The 22847-nt window shown below is 36.0% G+C and overlaps 1 protein-coding gene across 2 annotated transcripts in view; it reads left to right on the forward strand.

Annotated features, from left to right (window-relative positions):
- Nucleotides 1-21678, forward strand: part of NDFIP2 (Nedd4 family interacting protein 2) — a 47492-nt gene extending 25814 nt beyond the window's left edge. For both annotated transcript variants that reach the window (XM_055701918.1, XM_055701919.1), the window contains 5 exons: nucleotides 1822-1909; nucleotides 10937-11061; nucleotides 14150-14216; nucleotides 17920-18025; nucleotides 19865-21678. In XM_055701918.1, coding sequence (XP_055557893.1) covers nucleotides 1822-1909; nucleotides 10937-11061; nucleotides 14150-14216; nucleotides 17920-18023 — 384 coding nt within the window. In that variant the 3' untranslated portion in view covers nucleotides 18024-18025; nucleotides 19865-21678. The remainder of the gene's footprint in view (nucleotides 1-1821; nucleotides 1910-10936; nucleotides 11062-14149; nucleotides 14217-17919; nucleotides 18026-19864) is intronic.
- Nucleotides 21679-22847: the final 1169 nt, after the last annotated feature.

Raw genomic sequence — 22847 nt, forward strand, 5'->3', positions numbered from 1 at the left:
TTCACTAATTGGTTTAGAAATGCCAGTATGGAATAACGGTAGTTAGCAGACAGTTTAAAAAGAAGTCCAAACATTGTTCTGTATGGTGTTTATAGACCTTCTGAAATTCAAATTGAAAATATTTTTTGTTGTCCTGACTTGAAAAAGGAACTTTTGTGGCATACATTTCAGAGATAAGCACATTCAAATGCAGCTCTAACGCATTTTCAACCCTTCCCCTTCTCCTCTCCCATCAGTCTTGCAGCTGCAGCAAAGTTGAGCTAAATGAACTAATGCTTTCATTGTCACTTAGGGACACCTGAAATTATGTAGAGTTGAATTATAGCCCCTTAAGATTTTCATTCAGCTAGCTTTTTGTGCTTTCCTTGGAGTTGTCTATCTGATTAGCAGTGTTTAAAGTTATCTGATACAGGGTCTTGGTTAATCTGAAATAAAGAGCACAGCTAGAATTTCATGGCCATCTTGCAAAGGGTGAGACTGGCTGCCTTGAGTTGGTACAGTTCATGCTAGCACATTTTTAACCATGATTGGTATACCCTGGAAAACTATTTTGCTGTGTTGACAAAGGTGAACATGTCAATCACATGACAGAGCTATAGATCGCTGTCATTGTTCTAATGCCCTTTTAGTTATGAACTTAATATACAGAATAACATTTGGTACATTGACTAAATAATGTTAAAATCAGGATTACGTTATTTCAGTACTAAGTGTTTGCTGTGGGTGAAACAGCTAAGTAAATCTCACTTGAACTGATCTCCTTTGATTTAATTTTTTTTAATACGTTATTATCTCAATTCTAATACATTATGATTAATTGGAGAAAAAGTAGGAAAAGAATGTTACTCATGCTTATGTCTATACCATATAACTGTTGCTGACAGCATTATTTAATTTGTATCATCCGGCATTGTTTTGATGTAACTCATGTATAAAAATGGTGTGTTTAACTGTTTTTACAGTTTTTATTAGGCTCTCTTTAGTTAAGTCCCGTGATCATGAAGACTTTCACTTTTGTCAGTCTACAGTTGCAGCTATGTTTTTACTTGTGTGCAGAACTGCATATATAAGATCTGCCAAGTTCTGTTGAAAATCAAGTACTGAGAAACAAAACAAACTCATACTTTCAGTTTTTGAAGATCTAGTGTTTTGACACGATGGGAGAAGTCTTTGGATCGATTTGGCTGACATCTCTGTTTAGTTTTGTGGGTTTTGCGTTCAGAAGACTTTTACACACTTCTAATGTGCTCGCGCCCTCTAGTGTCCCTAGAGGTTTTCCTTGCTTTGCATATGTTTTTCTGTGGGTTATAGTATGGACAACTTGGTTAGTGCAGTGCTGTTGCATCAGCAATTTATGTTAAGATACTAACCTTACTTTAAAACTTCATATTTTTAGAAGCTTAAAGACTTTTCTGGCAGGAAAAAGACAGAACATACTATGTGATGTATTAAGTATTTTCAAAAAAATACTTGATAGCTGGGCCTTCATAGCAAGACAGTTACAGTAAAAAAAGATTTCTGCTGGTTTTAGTTGTCAAAGTATTCATCTGAAATAATTTCTATCTTCACTTAAGACGAACAGGCAGTATGTACATATGTTGTAGAGAAACGTAGAGAAAATTTGGGCTCTATCAATATAAGCAAGAAATAAGACTTGTTTTATAGATATGAATTATTTTCCTTTTAAACTTCCTTGATGTGGACGTGTTAAAGAAATGTCAATTTTCATCTAGCTTCAGAAACATAATTAATAGTTTAATCCTACAGATAGTTATTCTAAAATAAACTTTTCACTAAATTATCACTAACCTGTAAATCCAGGAAGAAGAGTATCCACCACGGGATGATTTCAGTGATGCAGATCAGCTTAGAGTGGGCAATGATGGCATCTTCATGTTGGCATTTTTCAGTAAGTTATCTTGTATCCCAGTCCTACTGAGGTATATCTTAATTGTACCTTTTTTCTACGGAATATAAAAGGTAGCTGTGATAAACTGCATTAATGTACTTTCAATGAATGGATCTTTCGTACCTGTACACAAATACTTCCTGTTCCAGATGTAGTAAATATGTTGCACATTTTTTTCTGTGGCATCTGTCACAGGTAAGGGGTTAAAGTAAAATCATAGTAAGTGTTTTGAGGCATAGCAAGGCTGCACTGTTCCCTGTAAATTGGGAAATTTTGTCATCTTCTAGTTGGACTACCAACTTGAATGGAAGCCTGGATCACAGAAATCTAGCAATTGATTTTTAAGTAGAAAAAATCTGAAACAGAGATGGTGTGCCATATAAAAGTTTCTGATGTTAGTGTAGTGAATTAAATAGCTGTGGGTTTGAACAAATCCAACCATGCTCATTTTCAGGTTGAACTAACCACTAGCATGTAAAAATATACTGTCTTCGGGTAACGTCTGATTGCAACCAGCACTGCTATAGCACTTCTTCAGGTACTGTGTGTGTGCACTGTGCATGTCTTGTAACTTATGTACCACATTGAGCAAAGTTAGATTTAGCCACTCAAAGTTACTCCTAGAATGAAGCTGCTTCTGTTTTACCAAATGCGTATTTCTTTCTAATTTCTGTGGTTATTTTCCTTTTCTGAAATAAATGTGTGTGACAGCCTGGAGGAAAGCTTGGTGTTGGGGATGTAGCTGTTCTTTTTTGCTGTTCTCCATCAGGATGAAACCTGATTGATTATCCACTGAAATCTCCTTTGTCTTTCAACATAAATCTCTTCTTAGTTCTTTTTTCTTTAGTGTCCTCCACAGTCTTTTTATTTAACTGTTACAGGTACTGGTTACCGAACTTTCACAGAAGGTTGTGTTGGTTTTTTTTTTCATGTTGGTGTATGATGTACTGGGGCAATGTGGTGATGTCATCTTGCAATAAAAATATGTCTACCTTGCATAACAAATTATATAAAGATATATATATATATATATATAGGGTAGCAAAGTGAGTTTTGTAGTCTGGCCTCTTTGTGTAGTTGTATCATAGAAAGGTTATATATTCATGGGGGCAAAGAAGGGTATAGCTTCGTTTATCTTTTTCCCTTTTTTCCCCTTCCCTATGTGCTACAACTTTCTGTATTTAATCTATTTAAGTTCTGTATTGTGTGACTTGTTCGTGCTATTAAGTCCTGGTTCAGACCTTCATTAGCACTGCACTTGGAGGTCAAACGGATTGTTGGCTGGCTCTAATACATTTTAGGTCCTTAAAATCACAGTTGTCTGAAACTGCATGCCCAGAACCTTGTGTCCTCCTTCAGGAGTGCAGTTGTTCACTTGGGTAAACTGGCAACTTTCTTTTCAAACAGCTGTTTAGCCGAGATTGACTTCACAGAGCACTGCTTTTACACATTTGATAAAAATGCTCTGTAGCTCCTAATTTTCTTAATTATTCTGAGACTATGTTAATGCCAGCTTTGCTTGCCTATAAATGAAATGCATAAAGTGAGTGCTTACGTATTGCAAGATATTTATACAAGTGTATGTTTAATTGGGATCTCTGGTGGCTGTTATGGATACTGGGTACGTATGGAAATTGATAATTTACAAATTTGCTTGTTGTTTGTGTTCATGGTATGAAAAGTTCACAAAAACTCAGCATTTATAGACCTAATTTAATTTTTTTTTAAATAAAAGAAGATTAATTGAATTTCAGTAGTTTTTCATGGGGAAATCAGAGAACTAAGTGAAAAATGAGCTTAGTTTAACAAGAGTAGATCATAAATAGTGGGTGGTGTATTTCTGTCCTCTAATAAGGAGGGAAAAGTCTCCATGTGTGGAGATTAAGAGAGCAGGAATTATGGCTATCTTCTGGGGTTTTTCTGAGTGGGATATGTTTAAACACTTCAAGTAGAGGTGGCACATCACAGAGAGCCTAGAATAAGTTTGCTTGCTCAGTTAAAATGCAGGAGAACGGTGTCAGGAGCTGTTCTGTAGTGAAAGGAGCATGGAACAAGTGGCTTGTTCCAGATGTGCTCTCCCACATCCTCCTGTGACTGTTATATACAGCGTTGGTAGAAAGATCTTGGAGGGGTATGAGGGTGATCTACCTTTGTTTTGAATACAAACCCAGTGAAATTAGCTTTTAAAATGTCATTTTAGTCAACTGAAGTATAATAAAGTAAACTTTTTATGGAGTTTACCAGCATATCACAGTCAACTCATGATATGTAGCTACCATCTAGTGGTAGCTGCCCAAGTTGCATAAAATTGCTATCTTGGGCCCATCTAGTGGGCAGATCTGTTTGTTTGGAGTTTTTGTTTGTTTTAGGAGCTTGGTGCTTCAAGTTATAAAACTGTTTCGCATCAAAGCTGTAAAGTACAATTCTGTTTAGCGTAACTAAGTAGAATGAGACAATTCTAAAGAATAAAAGTCCTTTGCATGAACAGGTGGTGATTTTTTTTGCTTTAGTACTTGATTCAGAAACTTAGTGGAAGAATTTGGAAAACAAACAAGTTTATTTCTAATAGGTGGTAAAATCATATGTTTTGAGAAATTGATGTTGCTCTTGAAATTTGTGATTATGTTGATGAGCAAAAAGTCTGCTCTCTTATGGTCAGGGCTGGTGTTTGTCAGTTTCCGATTTTGAGGTAAATACATATATTAATGAATGTATTCATTTTTGCTATGAATGTGAAATGCAGCAAATTATGCTATCAGACCATAATATATATATTTTTTATTATGTATTTTTAAGTCAGCGGTGCCTTATATAGCATAGTACAAAATTTCCAGAATGCCAGAGAAAGTTGTTAACAAGTGAGTTTCTCAGAGTGGTTTGTGGGTTGGCTGTTTTTTTAAATTTATGTATTTATTTTCATGCATAACAAAGAAGGTGAATCTCTGAGCTTTTTCTTGCCATTTGGAACACAGTAGTAATGTGAAGAGCAATTAACTATTGTGACCCAAAGGGTTTGCTTTTTATACTTGGTCTGCCTGTAGTGGAAGTCTTTTGAATCCCGATTGGCTCATCCTGGTTCGATTATGTGAAGGAGGTCGTTTGGGGCAGTAATAAAAGGCTTATGTGGTTTTCCTTAATATTTAAGGACTGCTTTAGATATATCAAGCAGCCTTTTAACCTGTGGGCCCCAGAAGGAATTGTGGAGCTCATCTGGATTCTATGAAACCATGGAAGGGAGTTTTGAGTTGTCCTACAACCTAGGAAAAATTAATATTAATTTGAGCCTCACAGCTGGGTTAGTAAGGAGAGAGAAATGGAAAAAAGTGTTTGATCATACAACTGGAGTTTTAAGTTCTCATACATCGATCTGATTAGTTCTTTTTGAACATTTGTGCAATATAAACATTGTGTACAACTGGCACCAATAAAATCTCATGATGTGGATACTATATTGGAATAGATAATAGCCATAACAAGATATTGTAAACTGATATTCATACAGTTTTCAAAACTATTAGATGCTTCAGTCAGTCAATAAACTGCATACAAGCTAAGATATCTACTTAAGGTGTTTCACGTGGGTGCAGGTTGGGAAGCAGAGTTGTAGCACAAGCTCAGGGTGAGCACAGCCTCCTGTTGATGCTTCCCAGGGAGTGGTAAGCACAGTCTAAATTTCCAGTGGGAGGATTACTCTGTGTGAATTTAGGAAACCTAACTTCTTGTGTGTCCACATCACAACTGTTATGCACGTTTCCTTAGTCATGCAAGAGAAGCTGAGGGGAAGTCATTTGACTGAAATTCCAAATGGTGAAAGGAGATAAAGGAACTGTTTTAGGAGTGCTTATTTCTCCCTGGTTATCAGGGAAGCCTGACTGACCTTCATATATAGTCATCTGACTTCCCCCTTAATGTAGAAAGAGTTTGACTTCCATCTTTTCTCCATACATGTTGGATGTCATACAGAATAATTGGAAGGAAGCTTGTCGTTGGGCATTAAGAAAAATTTACTAACAAGGGTAATAAAGTGGTAGAAATCAATGGCCTAGGGAAGTTTTTGAACATGTCTGTTGAAGTTGCTAGCAAATGCTTCTCGTGATCATCATCAGACAGATTTAGGTGAGCTTTTCAGGAAGGAGCAAAAATGTGTCCCAGTTCAAGAATAGAGTAAATTCTGTGCAGGAATGGGAATAGTGATTTCTAGTGGTGCCTGAAGATCTAGAAAGTATTACTTACTGCAGTATGCTTAGTAAACCTAGGCCAGGTGTGAAACAAAGTTTTTTGGTGTTTGCTGTATACCAAGTCATTGGACAAACAAATTGGGGAGTAAAGGATATAATTGGGCATAGTTGCTTTTTGTTTATATAGCTGCCATTATAGTCTTACCACAGGGTTGAGGTATGGTTAAAATTTGGAACCAGTGTAGGTCTTCAGACCAATTTTGCTGGCATCTTTTCAAGATTCTGAATATAAACTTAAGACAGGTGATTAATGTCTAGCTGTGGAAAGCGAAGTAAAAAAGATCAGCAAGTGAGATGCAAGAGCAATCGAAGAAAAAGCAGATTTATTCTAGTATGCTTGTCAGTATGTTGCATCTTCTGATGTGTTACAATACATACAATTCAAAACCTTTGCATGAGATTGCTTAACTTGAAAAACTAAGTTTTATTTATTGTAAATTGTGGGAGTAGAATGAAAGGAAGTGTGAATATTCCTTTGCAACTTAATGAGTGCTGACAAAAAGCAAGCATGGGTTAATAAATTTTTAATGACAAAGTAGAGCTTTGTGCATCATCTTTGTTGTGCCCCTGTAGTTATCGGAGAATAAAGAATGGCAATGGATACAAGCTTGTTTGTCAAAACCAAGTTGAATTATTTTACTCCAGCTTCTTAGGAATTGCTGATAGATAGACTTGATTTCTGACTTAATTTTTTTATATGAAAAATCGTATGTTAACCACTGCCCCTCAGAAGAGGGCTTCAGGTGTGGAAAAAGCTGGATAGCCATATTTTGCTTGTCAGATTCTGAGGCTTTTACAACATTTAGAACATCCTGTGCTTTATATTTTGGCTGGGATTATCCTGCTACAAAACATAAAGAGAAATACAAGTACAGCATAATTTTTGTGGGTGCTAAACTGGATATGAAAAAGGCTTTTTATTAAAAAAGACCTTTAGTCCAACCCGCCTTCTCCCAAAAAGAAAATTCTTACCTGTTTTTCATTATAAGTTTTGTTAGCATGATGAAATAACTCAAATGGTTATATTTTTTTTAATGTGAATTACATTAATATAGACTTACTTTCTCCTCCTGTTGTCATTTCAGGAATGCATAAACCTCAAAACCTTACTTTAATCAGTCCCACTTGTCTGTATGGTGTTAGAGTAGCCAATAAAGAGACTGAAATAATGATGCCAGTGCAGTCATTCCGAGTTTCATTTAAATATCTGCAATTTATTAAAGCAAAGAGGACAGTAGTTGAAAGTTGGGCTCAAGTATGAATAAATACTGGCAGTCTCTGGGATAGGAAACAATTCATGTTGCAGAGTGGTTAGTTTTGTAGTGGGAGTCTAGAAGAACACAGAACCTGGCTGCATGAAGAGGGTGGGCAAACAGAAGTTAATGCCTTTTTAGTTAAAACCACAATGTTGTTGTAGCAGCTTCTTAGACTTTCTATCAGATTTTTATGAATGGCTTTCTTCTTTATGATAGTGTGTATGAATGTCAGACCAGGAACATTGTCTGTATGAGGATGTCATGGGAAGCTGAAGCGGTATGAGGGATGAGGCTATCTCTAACTGCTGAGAAGTGTCATTCACATTTCACAAAGAAGTGGGTGCAGGCAAATAGTGGAGGATTACATTTGTTCCCGTAAGAAACTTGCACTACTACTTAGTTGTCTCTAGTAGATAGAGAGAAGGAAGTTGATACTTCTAGAGAAGAGCAGACACTTTCTTTTACTAGTCTCTTCCCTCACCATTCTGTTTTCTTCCTCAGCCTGATAGAGAAGTTTGTGCTCTGGCTTCTCTGTGGCAATATAGGGATGAAAATTAAAACAACTTTCATTCTAGTAATTAGTTGAGACAGGAATTACACAGAAATAAACTTTAGTAACTCTTACCAGATGCAGCGTAGGCCATAAAGTTCAGAGAACTTGCATGACCTAGTATGCGCATGGAAATCATGATGGAAAAAGACATACAGGTTGGTGTAGATGAGGCTAATTTTCATGTAGAGAAAAACAATCAGAAAATAGATAAAAATCTCATTTGTTGCAGTCTGCTTAGAAGCTGGAGATGCATTTCTGAAAGGAAATTATGCATTTTGTAACAGAATGAGACAGTGAAGATGATAGTGACAGAATAGCAATAGGATATCGGGGAGGTGAGAGAGAAGCAATGGAAAAGATTGAAAACATATAGATATTATCAGCCATCTTAAGTTTGTTAAAATGCTGCAACACCAAGGCAACATTAAGAGAATCTCCCTAATATGTTGCCTAGATTTTACAGATGTGGAATACCGCTAAAGACAGGGAATCCTGATTAGGTCCTGACTGCAGAATTTTTCCAGTAGATGGTTACAGATAGAAACTTAAATAGCGAGATCTTTCTTCTGTTTATAATTCAATTTTATTGGGATGTGTAAACTTGCTAGTTTACAATGTTTGTAGAATCTGAGGCTTTTTTTTCCTGCTTGCATTGTCTGATTGTATAACTCCATGGAACAGCACACTGGTTAAAGGGAAGAAGAACTACTATGAACAACATTGGAACATGCTGATGTCTTTTCTTTCAAGAGCTGGGCAAATAACTTGGTGTTAAGTATCCATCTAGTACTTATCCAGTGACTGTGGATTCTATTTTGAATATTCCTTCACCTCACATCGAAAGAAAAATAGAATTGTCATTGTGTTTAGTTTCGACTATAAGAACTAATATTTTTTCCCTCCTATATTTATGATTGGGAAATCTCTAATTTTTGTATGGCACATACAAATTGGTTCAGGTGCTATAAAAATCCTTATTTTTTAATATATGCCTATTAAAATTCTAAGTTCTGAGAATTCCTCTAGTCTGCTTAGTTCTTTAGAAACATGTCTGCCTCCTGCCCCTTTTAACATACCTATCTTTGGAACCATAATCAAATTCACCCTTTGTGGCTTGAGTAGTGGGAAGAAAGAGAGAGATATTATGTACTTACATAACAGTAAGCTGTTATGCTGAGACAAGGACAGCGATGCATTGCAGAACTAGCTTATGAATCTGTTACTCTTAAAAGTATGGGTTTGGAGAGTTTGATTAAAACAGGGAAATCCTGTTCTCAGTACAAGTTATCCAGGCTTTCTCAAATGTAAATGCTTTTCTGGTGTTTTGGAAATATAGGTAAATGTTAGGATGTTAGGGTCGCAATGTTGTTCTGTATTTCTTACGTAATAGAAATGCTCTCATTCCCTACCCCCACCCCCTTCCTTATACCAGTTTGGATTATTATTCAGAGTTATTTATGGGTTTGGGGTGTTTTGTTGTGTGTATGGTGTTTCTTTGGGTTTTTAAAAGATTCATAATTAGCGTAAAAGTAAGCTTTCTCTTTGCCACCATCTATTGTTACCTATGGCTTTGCCTGAAATGAGATGTTTTCTCTCTTCTAAAAAGTGACTGTGTTGATGTAAAGTCTTCCAAAACTTCTCTTGGAACTTCAATTTCTTTACAGTTCATGGAATCTCACTGCAGTTTTACAGACTAATTTTGCATTTGTGTGCAAATCATTGCATCTTCACATTGATTGTTGGAGGATTTGTAACAAGGTTTTAAATTAAAAAAAAAAAAAAAAAAAAAAAAAGTGGTTGCTTATAGATAATCCTCCCAAACTGACTTTTGTTTAAGAAAACTGTTGTTTTCTCTTCCCAATGTTTTGCTCTAAGTGTTCCAACTTTTAGTGAAAAGAGACCTTTTTTTTCCTGTGGCAATTTAATCTCTGAATTTTGTGTGGGTTTTGTTTTTTCCCTACGTTTGGGGATTTCAAACATTAAGGATTTGTGTGCAGGGGTTTTCTTCTCCTTTGCCCTCCTTCCTTGCTCGCCTCTTCATTAGTTTTTGTGTTTATTGTGGGCTTCTCTAATGTTTCCGATTTTCCACTGTCTTGGCCTCTCCAGAACTCCTGCATTGTCATCTTCCAGCAGCTCTCCCAGCTCTTCTGTTTGGTGGTTTTCTTTTTAGTTGCCCTCACTTACTCCCAAAGCTGGGACATCACCTAAGTGGGAATTCCTGCACTTTCACTTATTGCACGCAAACTGAAGTCAGTACAAATTAAGTTGTTGATTGCAGAGTACATATGAAGATATCAAACTTTAAATTGTAAAACTACTGGGAGTTGTGTAAAAGTGTTAATTGGAGTAACAGTGGTAGTAATGCTCAATGTCCTTCTTGTTTCTTGATTTCTTAAGCTTCCGTGTAAAACTTCCAAGGCTTCTTACATCTTATGCTTGAATATAGATCTAGAAGAGAAGACAGTAACCAATGAAACAGCAGCTTCTTAACTTATCTTCATTTCTATACTATGTTTACAGAGCAAGAGCTTATTCTGTTTGATCCAAACTGCGTAACACTGAATATGCAGCCTTGATAGATGCACGTATGTGTGCATATAACTATATTTTTGGTTATAAAAGTGTAGCAAGGTTTTTTCTTTGTTTTAATCCAAGTCTTGTGTGTTACAGTCCTTTGTTTGCATTTACTCTTTATGTCTAGTGTCACCTGGTTAGATTTCTGTAGCAATGTAATACTTTTATGTTGGAATTTTCTCTTGTTTAAAGTGGTAGGTTCCAGCCTGTTTACCATTTGCTTTGTTATTAAGTGACTATACCATGGGGAATGTCTGGGTTCAAAGTTAATCTCTGGAAGTCTGAATTACCGGAAGGGAATTACTGTGTAAGCATGTCCTTGTTTAGTTTAAAAGTAAAATTAATGTTATGTCTGTTTGCTTAGCTATACAGATTAACAGCAGCAACTGTTTCTTTTATTTTATAGTGGCATTTATTTTCAACTGGATTGGATTTTGTTTATCCTTCTGTATAACAAACACCATAGCTGGAAGGTATGGTGCAATCTGTGGATTCGGTCTCTCCCTGATCAAATGGATTCTGATTGTACGGGTATGTTTCTTGATGCACACTGTACAGACTCTGTAGAACCAAACCATAACAATTTATTCAAGGATGTATAATAATGGAGTTTAAAAACGAGTATATTAAATTCCAGTGCTTAACAGAGGGCCTAGAATTTTCCTAACTTCCACTTCAGTAGAGAATTTATTTGCTGTATATTCATGTATGCTTACTAATGATGAAGGTTAATCTATTTTTATCTGACATAGCATTTCATATTCATGTTTCCACTAAAATAAATGCAGAATGACTCATTCTTTGCACAAGTATATAAAAGCCTGTAGAGGAAGTGGAGCTGGTATTCTAGTTACTGGTAGTATAGTGTCCTATATGAAAGATCTATACTGAATCAAGTAAAAATTGAGTATGAAGTGAGTCACATTTTTACTGTCTTAGATACTCAATTTCTTTATGTTTTCACTGCAAGACTAATACTTTTCAAAGATATGTTAGCCAAAGGGAAGTTACTTAGCTGGACTAAGTGGATGCCAGGTGAAATGTAATGATTCTTTCTGAACTTGAATTCTACCTGTCCATGAGACACAACATTTAAAATCTCATCGTGTTTAATGAAGAAAGAGGTCTTGGATAACTTAGTTACCTTTTATGCCCTCAAACTCTGCTTTATTTATTTATTTTTTCCTGTGTGGGTGCACTAGTAATTTGATTTAGTCTTAGCATGGTAGTACAAGGATTGTAGAGAAAAGAGGTTGCATGGTCCTTCCTGGACATGTCCTGTATACTCCTTAGAGCTAAGTGATTTTCTTTCTTCCTTTTTTTTTTTTTTTTCTTTTTTTGGGTTGTGTTCTTGGGTTTAGGGGGCCGGGGCATGCTTTGGGTTTTGGGGTGGGTTTGTTGTGTTTTGGGTTTTTTTTCCCCAGGGCAGCGGAATGGTACTGGACTAGATGTGATTCTGGTGTATTTAGTTAGAATTCAGGGTTTGGAATGAAATTTATCTTAAGGGAGCAAGAAGACATGTATTTTTCAACTATGCTTTTGTTGGGGATATTTTCAGCTTCCATTGAGACATACTGAACAGAGGGAAGAGCTTGCTTATTGTGTCAGTTTTATTATTCCTGTGTGCTTGAAAATGTTCTTGTAACACACACAAAAATCCATATGTGCTAAACTTCCTTGAAGAATTACTGTAGTCTAGACTATATTTAAATTCTTGTATTTAATCGGTTTCTCATTCTAAAATATGAGAGCTGATCAATTCCGAGACTTCAGGGGTGAGGTTTTTTTCATAGTGAGGACTGTCATCATCCTGTGTTGTCTGTCTGTCTGGAGACAACAGCAGAAAGCTCATAAGGTGTATGTCAACAATTTTTGTTTATGGCGACACACAAGCACTCGGGAGTGCACAAAACTCTTCCGTTCCTTTGTTTCAAGCTCCTCCGAAGGTTTGTGCTGCCCTCTGCGCTCAGCGTTAGTAGTACAAAACTTTACTAAACAGTCCAAGTTCCCATGTACTTTCTCTGTATCAGTTTTTACAGGTGGCCCGGGGCAGGGGGGGACGACGACAAAAGCACAGTTTTGCTGTTGGAGAAATTCTGAAGCCTTGGCCACTTCTGCCTAAAGAAAGTGTGAGAGTAATGCACACAGGCCATTATTTAAATACTGGTTTTAGTAGATCTTCTTTCCAATTAAATGAAACTGTAACTTTTTTAAAAAAGTGTATTGATATATATGTTTAGAGAATTGAAAACACTGACCATCAAGTGAGATAGGATTAATAATATTGTCAGCTTTCTGGGAATTGAGTATTCATTTGATATTTTAATGAAGTGTCAAAATGTGAAATGTTTATTCAGCCCAGTCATAGAAATGCTAGTATTTATGTAACGATAATGTAAGTAAAAATTCTTTAGTTCAGCTTAGCAATTCTCAGTATTTTTTTCTTGAATTACCCATAGAAGTGAATACAGTACAGGATTAGACCTTTAAGGAATTCACATGTCCTGGCTTTATTCTGAAGAAAACGTTTATCTCTGTGCACAGTTACTTGAAGAAAAAAATAACAATTATATCTAGAGTTCTTTAAATGTCTTGGAGTTTTATCTGGTTGCGTATATGGTCCAGTATCTTCTTTTTCAGAGTAAACTGAAATACATGCCTGAATTATGTGATTTCTTGGTTGATACTACTGAAATGTCCTAGAAATGGCAAATGGGAAGCACTGTGGCAGGGTGCAGTAAACATACCGCATGACAGTAAGATGGGAAGTGGACGAAAAGTGTGCAGAGCTACTAAATAAGTTACTTTATTCCTTCTGGTCACTTTTCACACATCTCCTCTTCCTACTTCTTATGTGAGTTTTGGAGACATTTGGTTAGTCTTTTTATCAGTGAAGCATGCAGTCTGGAGTCTGGTAAAGGCACAGATACCTGTCTCCAATACCATCACACCCTGCCCTCCAGCTGCCTTCCACATCACAGGGAGGACAAAACTGTCTACCATGGTCACTAACAGGAGCAGTTGAAATGCCACTTCAAGGTTCATTTAGTTGTGTTCAGCTCACTGCTGGGAACTGAATGCTGGTTTGAAAATAAAAAGACTTTAATGAGTTGGGGGGTCTTTATGGGCCTGGTATTCTTGGCAGCGATTAACAGTAGGGGGTATACAGAAGGTCAAAAGCTCTTCTTTTGAGGGGTCAGCAGAACATCCCTGTCTGATAAGATTAAACTAATGTGGCTTTTCGTGTTAATATCTAAAGCAGCAGGCTGCTGTAGTGTGTTTGGGATGGCAGGCATTGGGGGGGGGGGAAAGAAAAGCGACAAGTGGTGATTCATTATAATAGAAAATGTCAGATGACTCTGGCAAGTAATAGCAGCTTTATATATATATATAAACACACATTTTTTGAGGTTTTAAAATAACTTTGTCACAGACCAATCAACATTGGAAGTTAGTGTATATTAAACTGCTTCACAAATACCAGTTTCACATTTTTAGTTGTATATGTTACTTATATTTAAATTTGCTTTTTCCTCTGTGCTTTCTGAATTTGCATAGTACATGAAATGTTTCTTAGTCATATGTCTTACTGCAGCTAAGCCTTGTGTATGAAATTCAGTTTTCAGAGTATTTTACTGGATATTTCAATGGACAGTACTGGCTTTGGTGGATATTTCTTGTACTTGGTAAGTGGCAATTGGAAATATTTCTGTTTTGATGTGGAAGTTCTTAAAGATGAATCATGACATTGTAAGTAACAGTTCTGTAACATGTTTAGCTATGTGTTTTTCTTTAACTGCTGATAATTGTGTGTGTTGTTTTTTATTTCCATACTATTCATGAGGTTATTGGTTGCCATAGTGGTGTTACTGTGTGAACTGCGGACTAGTAAATAACTTTCAGCTCAAAAAAAATTTGTTCTACATATGTAATTATGTACCGATCTGAGACTTGTAATTTGTGCTATTTAAGCTGCTTCTACTGATCTAGGGGTGCAGAACTGTGTAATTAAATTTCAGCTTTATGTAGAGAACATATTTAAGCATAATATCTAGTACTGACGTGTATAAACCTGTATGTCAGCTATTAAATTTTAAGAAATGTGACTGATCCTAGGAAGGTGGAGTCTGCCATTTTGTACATAGTTCATGAAATGTCCTTTTCTGGTTCTTTGAAATGCATGCTGCATCAGTAGTTTCTCAGTCAGACAAGAGAATATTTTCATGCTCTCTGATCACAGTGCTCCCATGATGTCAGCTTTCTCTTAAAGAGATCTGTCTGCCCTGGTTCAGAGTCTTATACACATCAGATTCTGCTCTTCTGTCTGTTCTTAATTAGGATATACCAAACCCCAACCACTATACCTTTTTTCCTACTGTGGATTTTGTAATTTGAATACGGAATCTGATTTTCTTTTACAGAAGTGAATGCTGCTATCCATTTTATTTTCTAGCTCTGGAAGCATCGTAAACTGTGACTGGTTCAGTAGGTGGCACTCTTCCCTTTGAGTCAATTGACTCAAATGGCTAACAGCAAATGTTAGAATGAAATGATGAATAAATAAAAAAAACCAAAACAACAAAACCCAACACTGAGATCCTGATTGTGACTTTCTCTCTCACAAGAAATGCCAGGAATCTTGAACAATTTTACGTAAAACTTTCTCTGTCTGCATTTTAGTAAAGTTCAAGGGCATTCATTAGACTTCTTAATACTCAGCTTGCTCTACTGTTGTGCACTTGGTTCCTCGAGATATATAGGAACTGCAGATGCTTAACACATCACAGCATCAGTCCCTCAAATGCTTTCATATTCTGTTTGAGGTAATTGTATTTAGTTAGGAAGTGAAATGACTCTTTACAGGTACAAACGTCTCCAGATAAATCTTTAATTAAAACAAAGCCTTGTGGTGCCTGAGATTGAAGTTTGATACTTTTTCCAGTTGCATGAAAACAGTGTGTTCTTCCCCTAACATTTTCCTGCACCATATCTATGAAAAAGTGGTGTGTTTGTAGTTCCTCTTCTTACTAGTCTTTTGCAGCACTTGTTCAGAAGGTAGCTCACTTAGATTTGGGAAAGTCTTATTTTCAGTCTTAACTTTTGAAGATGATTTTTTTTTCCTTTAACTCACAAAGTTTATAATATGGCTTGGAATAAAAGGCACTGTGAGGCATGCAGTATGCATCCAGCAGTCAAGTGTTCCCTTGTCTTACGAATGTTTTGCCTGAAATATGCCAACAACGGTTTTAAACTGTTAAAGTAAATATATGGAGATTGCTAGAACACCATAGAAGGATTTAACCCAACAGAGCTACTTAGCAGGATATGGAGTAGTACTGTCAAGTCACGGAGCACTGCCAAACAGATCTGTACTTCATTGTTAGAGATAACTTTCCCAATTAGAGCACATGAAGTAGCATGTCCTGTGTCTCTTCAGAAGTGAATGAACTGAGTTGGCTTCTTTCTTTTGCGTAGTCTTCTGATATACTTGAGCCCTCCTGTTGCCATCATCTCCTCTCTTCTGGTGTTCACCTATCTGTTTCTGCTCCCTTCCCTTCTTTCAACATCTGGAAAAATACCATGCTTTATGGAAAAGTGATCTGCTTCCAAGAGGCTGTCATATACAGTGAACAAATTGGGGAGAGATAATTCTAATTTATAGATTTAAAGGTTAGATGATGTTTCTTTTTGGGGAACACAGTGGAAAGTGGAGTGTTGGTGTTCGTTGTTCAGGGTTTGTTTTTTTTGTGTGTGTCCCTAAACAGAGAAATATAAAATATGGGTTGAACTTAGACTGATTTTTCCAATGTGTAATGCAGAAAACATGCTTTCAAGGACCTTAAGAGCTGCCTGCTTGCTTTTTCAGCTGCTTTTCAGCTGAACATGGGACTATCTCTGGTAATGTCTGGGTAGCAGCTTTTGTAGTACACTTTTGATCCAGACCTTACTGCTTTCTTCTCCATGTAGAATTAACCGTAATCACAGAAATGTGTCTGGTTTAGGTCAGGGTTCCACTGGTTAGCAGACTGTTCTCTGTTGTGTGGGTTTTGGGTTTTTTTGTATGTGTGTCCTAATGAGGCTTTGGTTTAAAAAAGCAAAAATAAAGTTAATGACAATAATAAAAACCCCAAACCAACCCACAAGCAAAAAGCATTTAGAGAAGAAATGATCATAGGAAAAAGTCAGGGTCTCTGCCAGGACAGCAGGAAGAAAAAGCACATCCCTTAGGAAAATACCAGTGTAACCAAAGAGATTGTTGATTAGGATGTAAGAGAAAAGAATGTAATCTGTTGCTAAACTTGTTAAGCCTCAGTTTAGATTTTTATTTGAAACTTTGGAATCTTAATACTTACATACGTATATACACACATAAACATGTATCTTCAAGGTACCTGTGTGTTCATTCAGTGAGAATTGCTCTCCAGGCTCATGTTTCTCTCCATGGGATGAGGAATTCAGATTTGGACCCCCCAACTCTTTGGGCAGATTGTTTTATTTCTGTTGGGTTCTCCCTGATCCAACAGATTAATTGATTCATCTGTTGAAGTTTACTTACTCCACTTACTGAAGTGGAGGAAAATGGACAAAAAAGCTGTGTACATTATGCAGCAATGTGTTTTTCTGGGTTTGTTCATATGTCCAGTGTATCTCTGAATTGGTAAAATGATGTTGACATCATGTTAATGATTTCCATTTTTGCGGCTAGAATTTCTGTATGGCTATTCTGTATACCTTGTTCCTCTAACCAGAGCTGAAATATTCTTTCAAATGCAGTTAAATTTAAATATTTAACAATAATTTGAAATGTGGAATTGACCGAAAAAATGTAGTCATAACACATGTTGAGTAATTCGCTTTGGATTGATTGTTGTTCTTCCTCCTCTTGGACAGGTGTGTTTTCCTGGATGGTTAAATCTCAAGCCATAATCTAGTATAATTTCTTACTGGCTTGTTGCTAGAGCAGTCTGTACTGTCTGTCTTTGCTCCCCCCCCTCTACCTCTTTGACATGCAGTATGTTTATCTTGCACGTTTCTAAAGGCACATTATATAGTTCAGTTAGTCTTCTAACACACTAACAACTTACTTTAAAAATTCTTGGAAAGAATGTGCAGCATGTATTTTTTTTCCTCTTTAAGTATTTTCATGCAGTCTTTTTAGCAGTTGATACTTGAACCAAGAATGAGTATAAAATTTCTGAAAAGCCTTCCATAACGCTGTCTCCTTATATCACAAGCAGGAGACTCGCTTGTTGAATTGTGAGTGATGTGTAAGGACCTCACTTTACTTTGTATAATCTAGATTTTTTAAAATTCTTTTAAAAATAATAATGTGGGACAGCTTGTAATTAGGTTGATATACTTAATTTTGTGCATTTTCTACACTTTCAGGACTCCTCCTGTTCTTTCGAGGCTTTGTTAATTATCTTAAAGTCAGAAATATGTCTGAAAGCATGGCAGCTGCTCACAGAACAAGATTTTTTTTCTTGTACTGAAGGTAAGCAATTTTTAGTGATAAGATTTTCTCTCCCAGGAAAATGGAGAAGAATTAAATACTTACATTAAAAATAATTGATGAAGTTGCATGGTTTTTGAACATGTGTCACGGACATGGTGTGTATTCTACATGGACTTAGAAATATCTGAAGTCTCTTGAAATCATGACGTTTGAAAGTAAATAATACATCCTCGTTGCCTCTAGTTCTCCTTGGAACTAATGTTTAGTAACAAAAAAAGAAGAACAACCTGTTGGTTTTCCTGAGCAAGAAACAGTATCTACTGCCTGTCAGGATACTGTCCTTTGTGTTGGAAAACTGGCATTAGTAGCCAACCTGTTGTCAGCCCGTTAGGAAGCACTAATCTGCCTGCATATTAAATCTGATTGACGTGCGTCTGAACACGCAAACAATAGATGAGTATTGTCTCTCTTTACATAACTGGATTAAGACAGTCATGTACAAGTGTGATTATTGTGTATGCAACAATGTGCTTTATATATCCTTCAGGTAGCTGACTAATCAGTCTGGCACATACTCACTTTTTTTCCCCACCCTTTAATACTTTTTATCCATTGGGTGGTTCCATTGGATTTCACTGTGTAACTTAAACCAGGGATCTCTGTTTTTGTGTGCAACTTTTTTACTTAAATTGCATGATGAGGTAAATTTAAGCCTAGAAATAAGTATTGTAGTATTTTCATTACTCTGCAGTTTACTTAAAACGCTTAAATAGTGTGTTTTGAGTGAGAAGCTATGTTTGATGTATAAAGCAGGTTTTCATAACTTTTCTCCAAGATTGGTCACAGGATCAATATGAAGTAACCAGCAACACATTATTGAAGCCAGTAAAAAAAAAGAGACAGCATTTGCCTAGGAAAAAAAAAAAGATTCCCTTTATATAAGACAGTGATACACAATTAAAAACAGCTAATGATAAATATCTATGCTATGCTATATAGTTCTTGATCACAGAAGAAATCTGTTAGCTTAATGTTTCTTTTTAATGTGCCACTTTGTCAAAATTATGTGGTAAGTTAAAGTTAAATAAGGCATATATTGCCTTTTAGTAAGCAACCTAAATTAGCAATTACATGGCAGCATTTCCTTTATACAATAGTTACATATTGCTACTTTTCTTACTAATATAACCTTCAGAATACCAAAATGTGTAGAGATGAGACTGAAAATACCTGTTAGCTTTCAGTACAATAAAGTGCAAAAAATACTATTTCAGCAATACTTGTTATGACTAATTGGTATTTGAAAGCTGTAGCTTGAAGAGAATAACGAAAGCGTAGGATAATGTGGTCTGGGATTCTTTGCTCTCCTGCTGTTAGAATTCTGCCTTGGGACAAAACACTGTTTAATTCAGCGTTATCTGAAGTTTATGAGTTGTCCAATCTGCATTCAGTGTCTTTGAGTTTTGACTTTACCTGTAAGCATCACTGAGATGTGTGGGCTGATAAGGCTTGTGGAGTGTTTAGAGAGCTGGACACACAATTATTTTTTGTTTGAAGCATCTTAAGTATTGAAATAAGAAGTTCAAGTTAATTGCTGTCATACTTAACTGTCCTTGCTCTTGCATAGACAGGTAACTTCCTCTACAGTGACTATTAGTTTTAATAAATAACAGATATTACCTCTACAGTTACAAAATATTCTAAGATGTTCTTTTGAAATAATAAAACAACAGTCAATTTTTGCTTTTTTTCTCCCATCCTGAAATGGTAGGGGGGGAAGCTGATTCTGTGCTGCTTCTAGGTTTAACATCAATTAGCAACACCAATCTTAGTGAATCACTGCGATGAACTAAAATACAACTCTTTCTTTATCTCCAGACTGCATCGAACAGACATTCCTTTCCTATACCAGTGTGAAACTTCCAGATGATCTGTAACCCTCTGAGTTTATAGGATAGAAGACTACTAAAACCAGAAGACAAATTAGTGAAGATAATGGCTTCAGAAATGAATGACATGATGGTTTATGCTCAAATACCAGTTCTGGTCATTCTAGTAAATATTTATAATTGCTGCCTTTTATTTTAGCACATTTGTGTATGTGCTTATTAAAAAGATAGTACTGAAGTAAGAACAAACCATCTGATAGTATAGATTAGGTACAGTCAGACTCAGTTAATCTGTGCTTGTTGTATCTGAAAGATTTAAGTGGTAACTTGTTTCACAGCGTGTATGTACCACTGACCTGTTGATCTGAAATTTAAGTAGAATGAAATGCATTAAAAGATTCAGATTAACCAGTTCAGACAGGTTTTTTATATGTTAGATTCATCTAATGATTATGTAGAACATTTTTAAGTTTACTAAAGCCCAGAATTCCTTGTTGTCAAAAACCTACATTCACCAATATTTTATGAAATTCAAACCAGTATACTGGTTTGCTTAAAAATGATACTCTACTTCGAGTCCCCTGTAAATAACTGCATAATGACTGTTTGAAATGCTTCTTAGGAAATATGTCAAAATATATTTTGTAACAGCATATTCTCTAAGTTTTGTTTAACCTTAGAGCTATATACATATTTTTTGTTAATTGGCTATTAAGGGTATAGTTACTATTAGATGTAATTTTGGACATAAAGGTATTGAATTGTTTCGTCTTATCCTAACTTTCCTCACACTATTATTAACTGGTTTAGGCTTCAGCCTGAAAGTTGTTATTCATATGCATGGTCCCATCAAAAGATAGTTTGTTCATGGTAGCAGGGATGGACAGCCTTACATCTTTAGTCCTCGGTTATGCTGTTGGACCCTTGTAGGTGCACCTTTGTTCCTGAAACAAAAGTATTGCAAATGTATTCCTGGGTTATAACACTAGCTCTGTTTAAGAGGTCTTGAGTTCAGTATAAATCTAACATCCACCATGAGGTCTTCTCAAAAAAAAGTTCACATAACTATTTTACGATGCTTGTTTAGAATAAATAGTTTGCCATTTCCTAAGAGTAAACTAATTTAAATTAAAGGTGATTTTGGAAATTATCTATGTAGGAAAAAAAATAATCTTACTTTTAAGGCTCTGAAAATAGGAAATGTGTGTTGTACCTCTCCCGGTATTCATTTAAGGTATACCATTACTTTCTTACAAATATCATCTCTTTAAGGGGTACTGTCTGCTGTTCATGCATGTGTGGTTTCCTTTAAAGTTTGTAAAACTTATGCTTCTCCTTAAGTAGGAGAATACATCTCTTGGTCCTTTGTACAACTGGAATCTCAGTTGCAAAAATACATTGGTTGTTGCTTGCACCTTCGAGGGAAAAAAAACCCCCACGAATACTTCCTCCATTTTTTTTTTTTTTTTAGTTCTGCCTTTTTGTTACTAACATTAAAAACAGTGAGGTTTATGTTGTTTTAAGCTAATGCTGTATTCAGTTTTGTATCTATAATGAATGTTTAAAATATATATATGTAAACTGGTCACATTATTCATTTTCTTAATCTTTCAGAGATACTGAAAGTGACTAAATCTTTAGGGGCACCTCCACTTCCCAGCTTTTTATGGAAAGAATAAAATCAAGTATTATGTTCAATATCTAATTGGGATTTCCTTCTAAACTTATGCTTGTTTCTGTGTTCATTTGCATTTGTTGTCCATATGAAGAAGCAGATAATAAAACATTGCTTTGTTTTGCTAATTGTCTTATGCTTTTTGGGTTTTTTTGTACTTCGCATTGGAAAATGCACACTGGAATACTTGTGCCAGCATGGAATTACAAATTACCTGGCAAAATAGGTACTAACCAATCCTCTCTACTCTGGTCCTTTTCATCTCATATTTTGCGGCAACACTGTAAGGACACTTATTTTCATGAGTTAATACAACTGTACAAAGCATGCAATATTGATTCATTTTTTCTTTATCCATATCAACTTGTACTATTTTCCAACTATATCAATTTTCCCAAATTAAGTAGCAGTCTTCTGATGTAATTACTTCTGTTTGCTCCAGTGCATTTTACAGAAAGCTTGGGTTTGTTGTGGTTTTTTTCTGGACTACCTTACAAAAATTCTCATTTGGACAGAAAGAATACGTAGGGTTAAAAATGTACACGTTATCTAATCCGCTGTAGTTGATGCAGCAGTTTGGTAGCCTGAAATCTCATCAGCAGGAGGAAGGGAACTGGGACACTGTTTTCAAAGACTCTGCAATCTATTCCAGATGTGTCAAATGCTGCATATTTTCCTTGCTATTTCCTGTGAGCTTGGTTAAGAGCAGCTGGCTCTGTGGTTTAGAGACACCTGGCCAGCTTTGCCTTGTGTCTTAGTTGGAGGGGGGAGCTCCAGTATCACAGTGAAGTTGACTGTAAACAGATTTTGTATGAATGCAAATAAGGCTTTGAAGTGTGGGGCGAAAGCTAGGGGAGGGGAGGTGGGGAGAGAGAATACCATTTTATTCAAGCAACTGGCATGAACATGATTTCTTTAGTTTTGTCATCTACTTTTATTGATGTGGACACCACACTTGAATACGATTCAAGTAGCCTGCAACTCTATTAATGCATTTCAGAAATGATCCATCACTCACACTTCCACTCCCCTTACGGAGAGAAGGTTGTCTCTAAGCTTTCATTTTGCTGTCTCATCTAGAGTATGGACACGTGATTAGCATATGTACATAGCTACCCAGAAAGAGTAGAGTCCAGTGTATCGTTTGTCCTATGTATGTTGTTCTTTTCCACCATCCCAAGTTCCCTCTTCTTTATAGTTCTGAGGATGCCATCTCTATCTTACCAACTTAGCATATCCCTTCCACTTCCATGTCCCTTCTCCTCTCTCTGTGCACTTGCTATGCACCCTGCAAGTT

The sequence above is a fragment of the Falco cherrug genome, chromosome 2, assembly GCF_023634085.1.
Source record: "Falco cherrug isolate bFalChe1 chromosome 2, bFalChe1.pri, whole genome shotgun sequence".
NCBI classification, from domain to species: Eukaryota; Metazoa; Chordata; class Aves; order Falconiformes; family Falconidae; genus Falco; species Falco cherrug.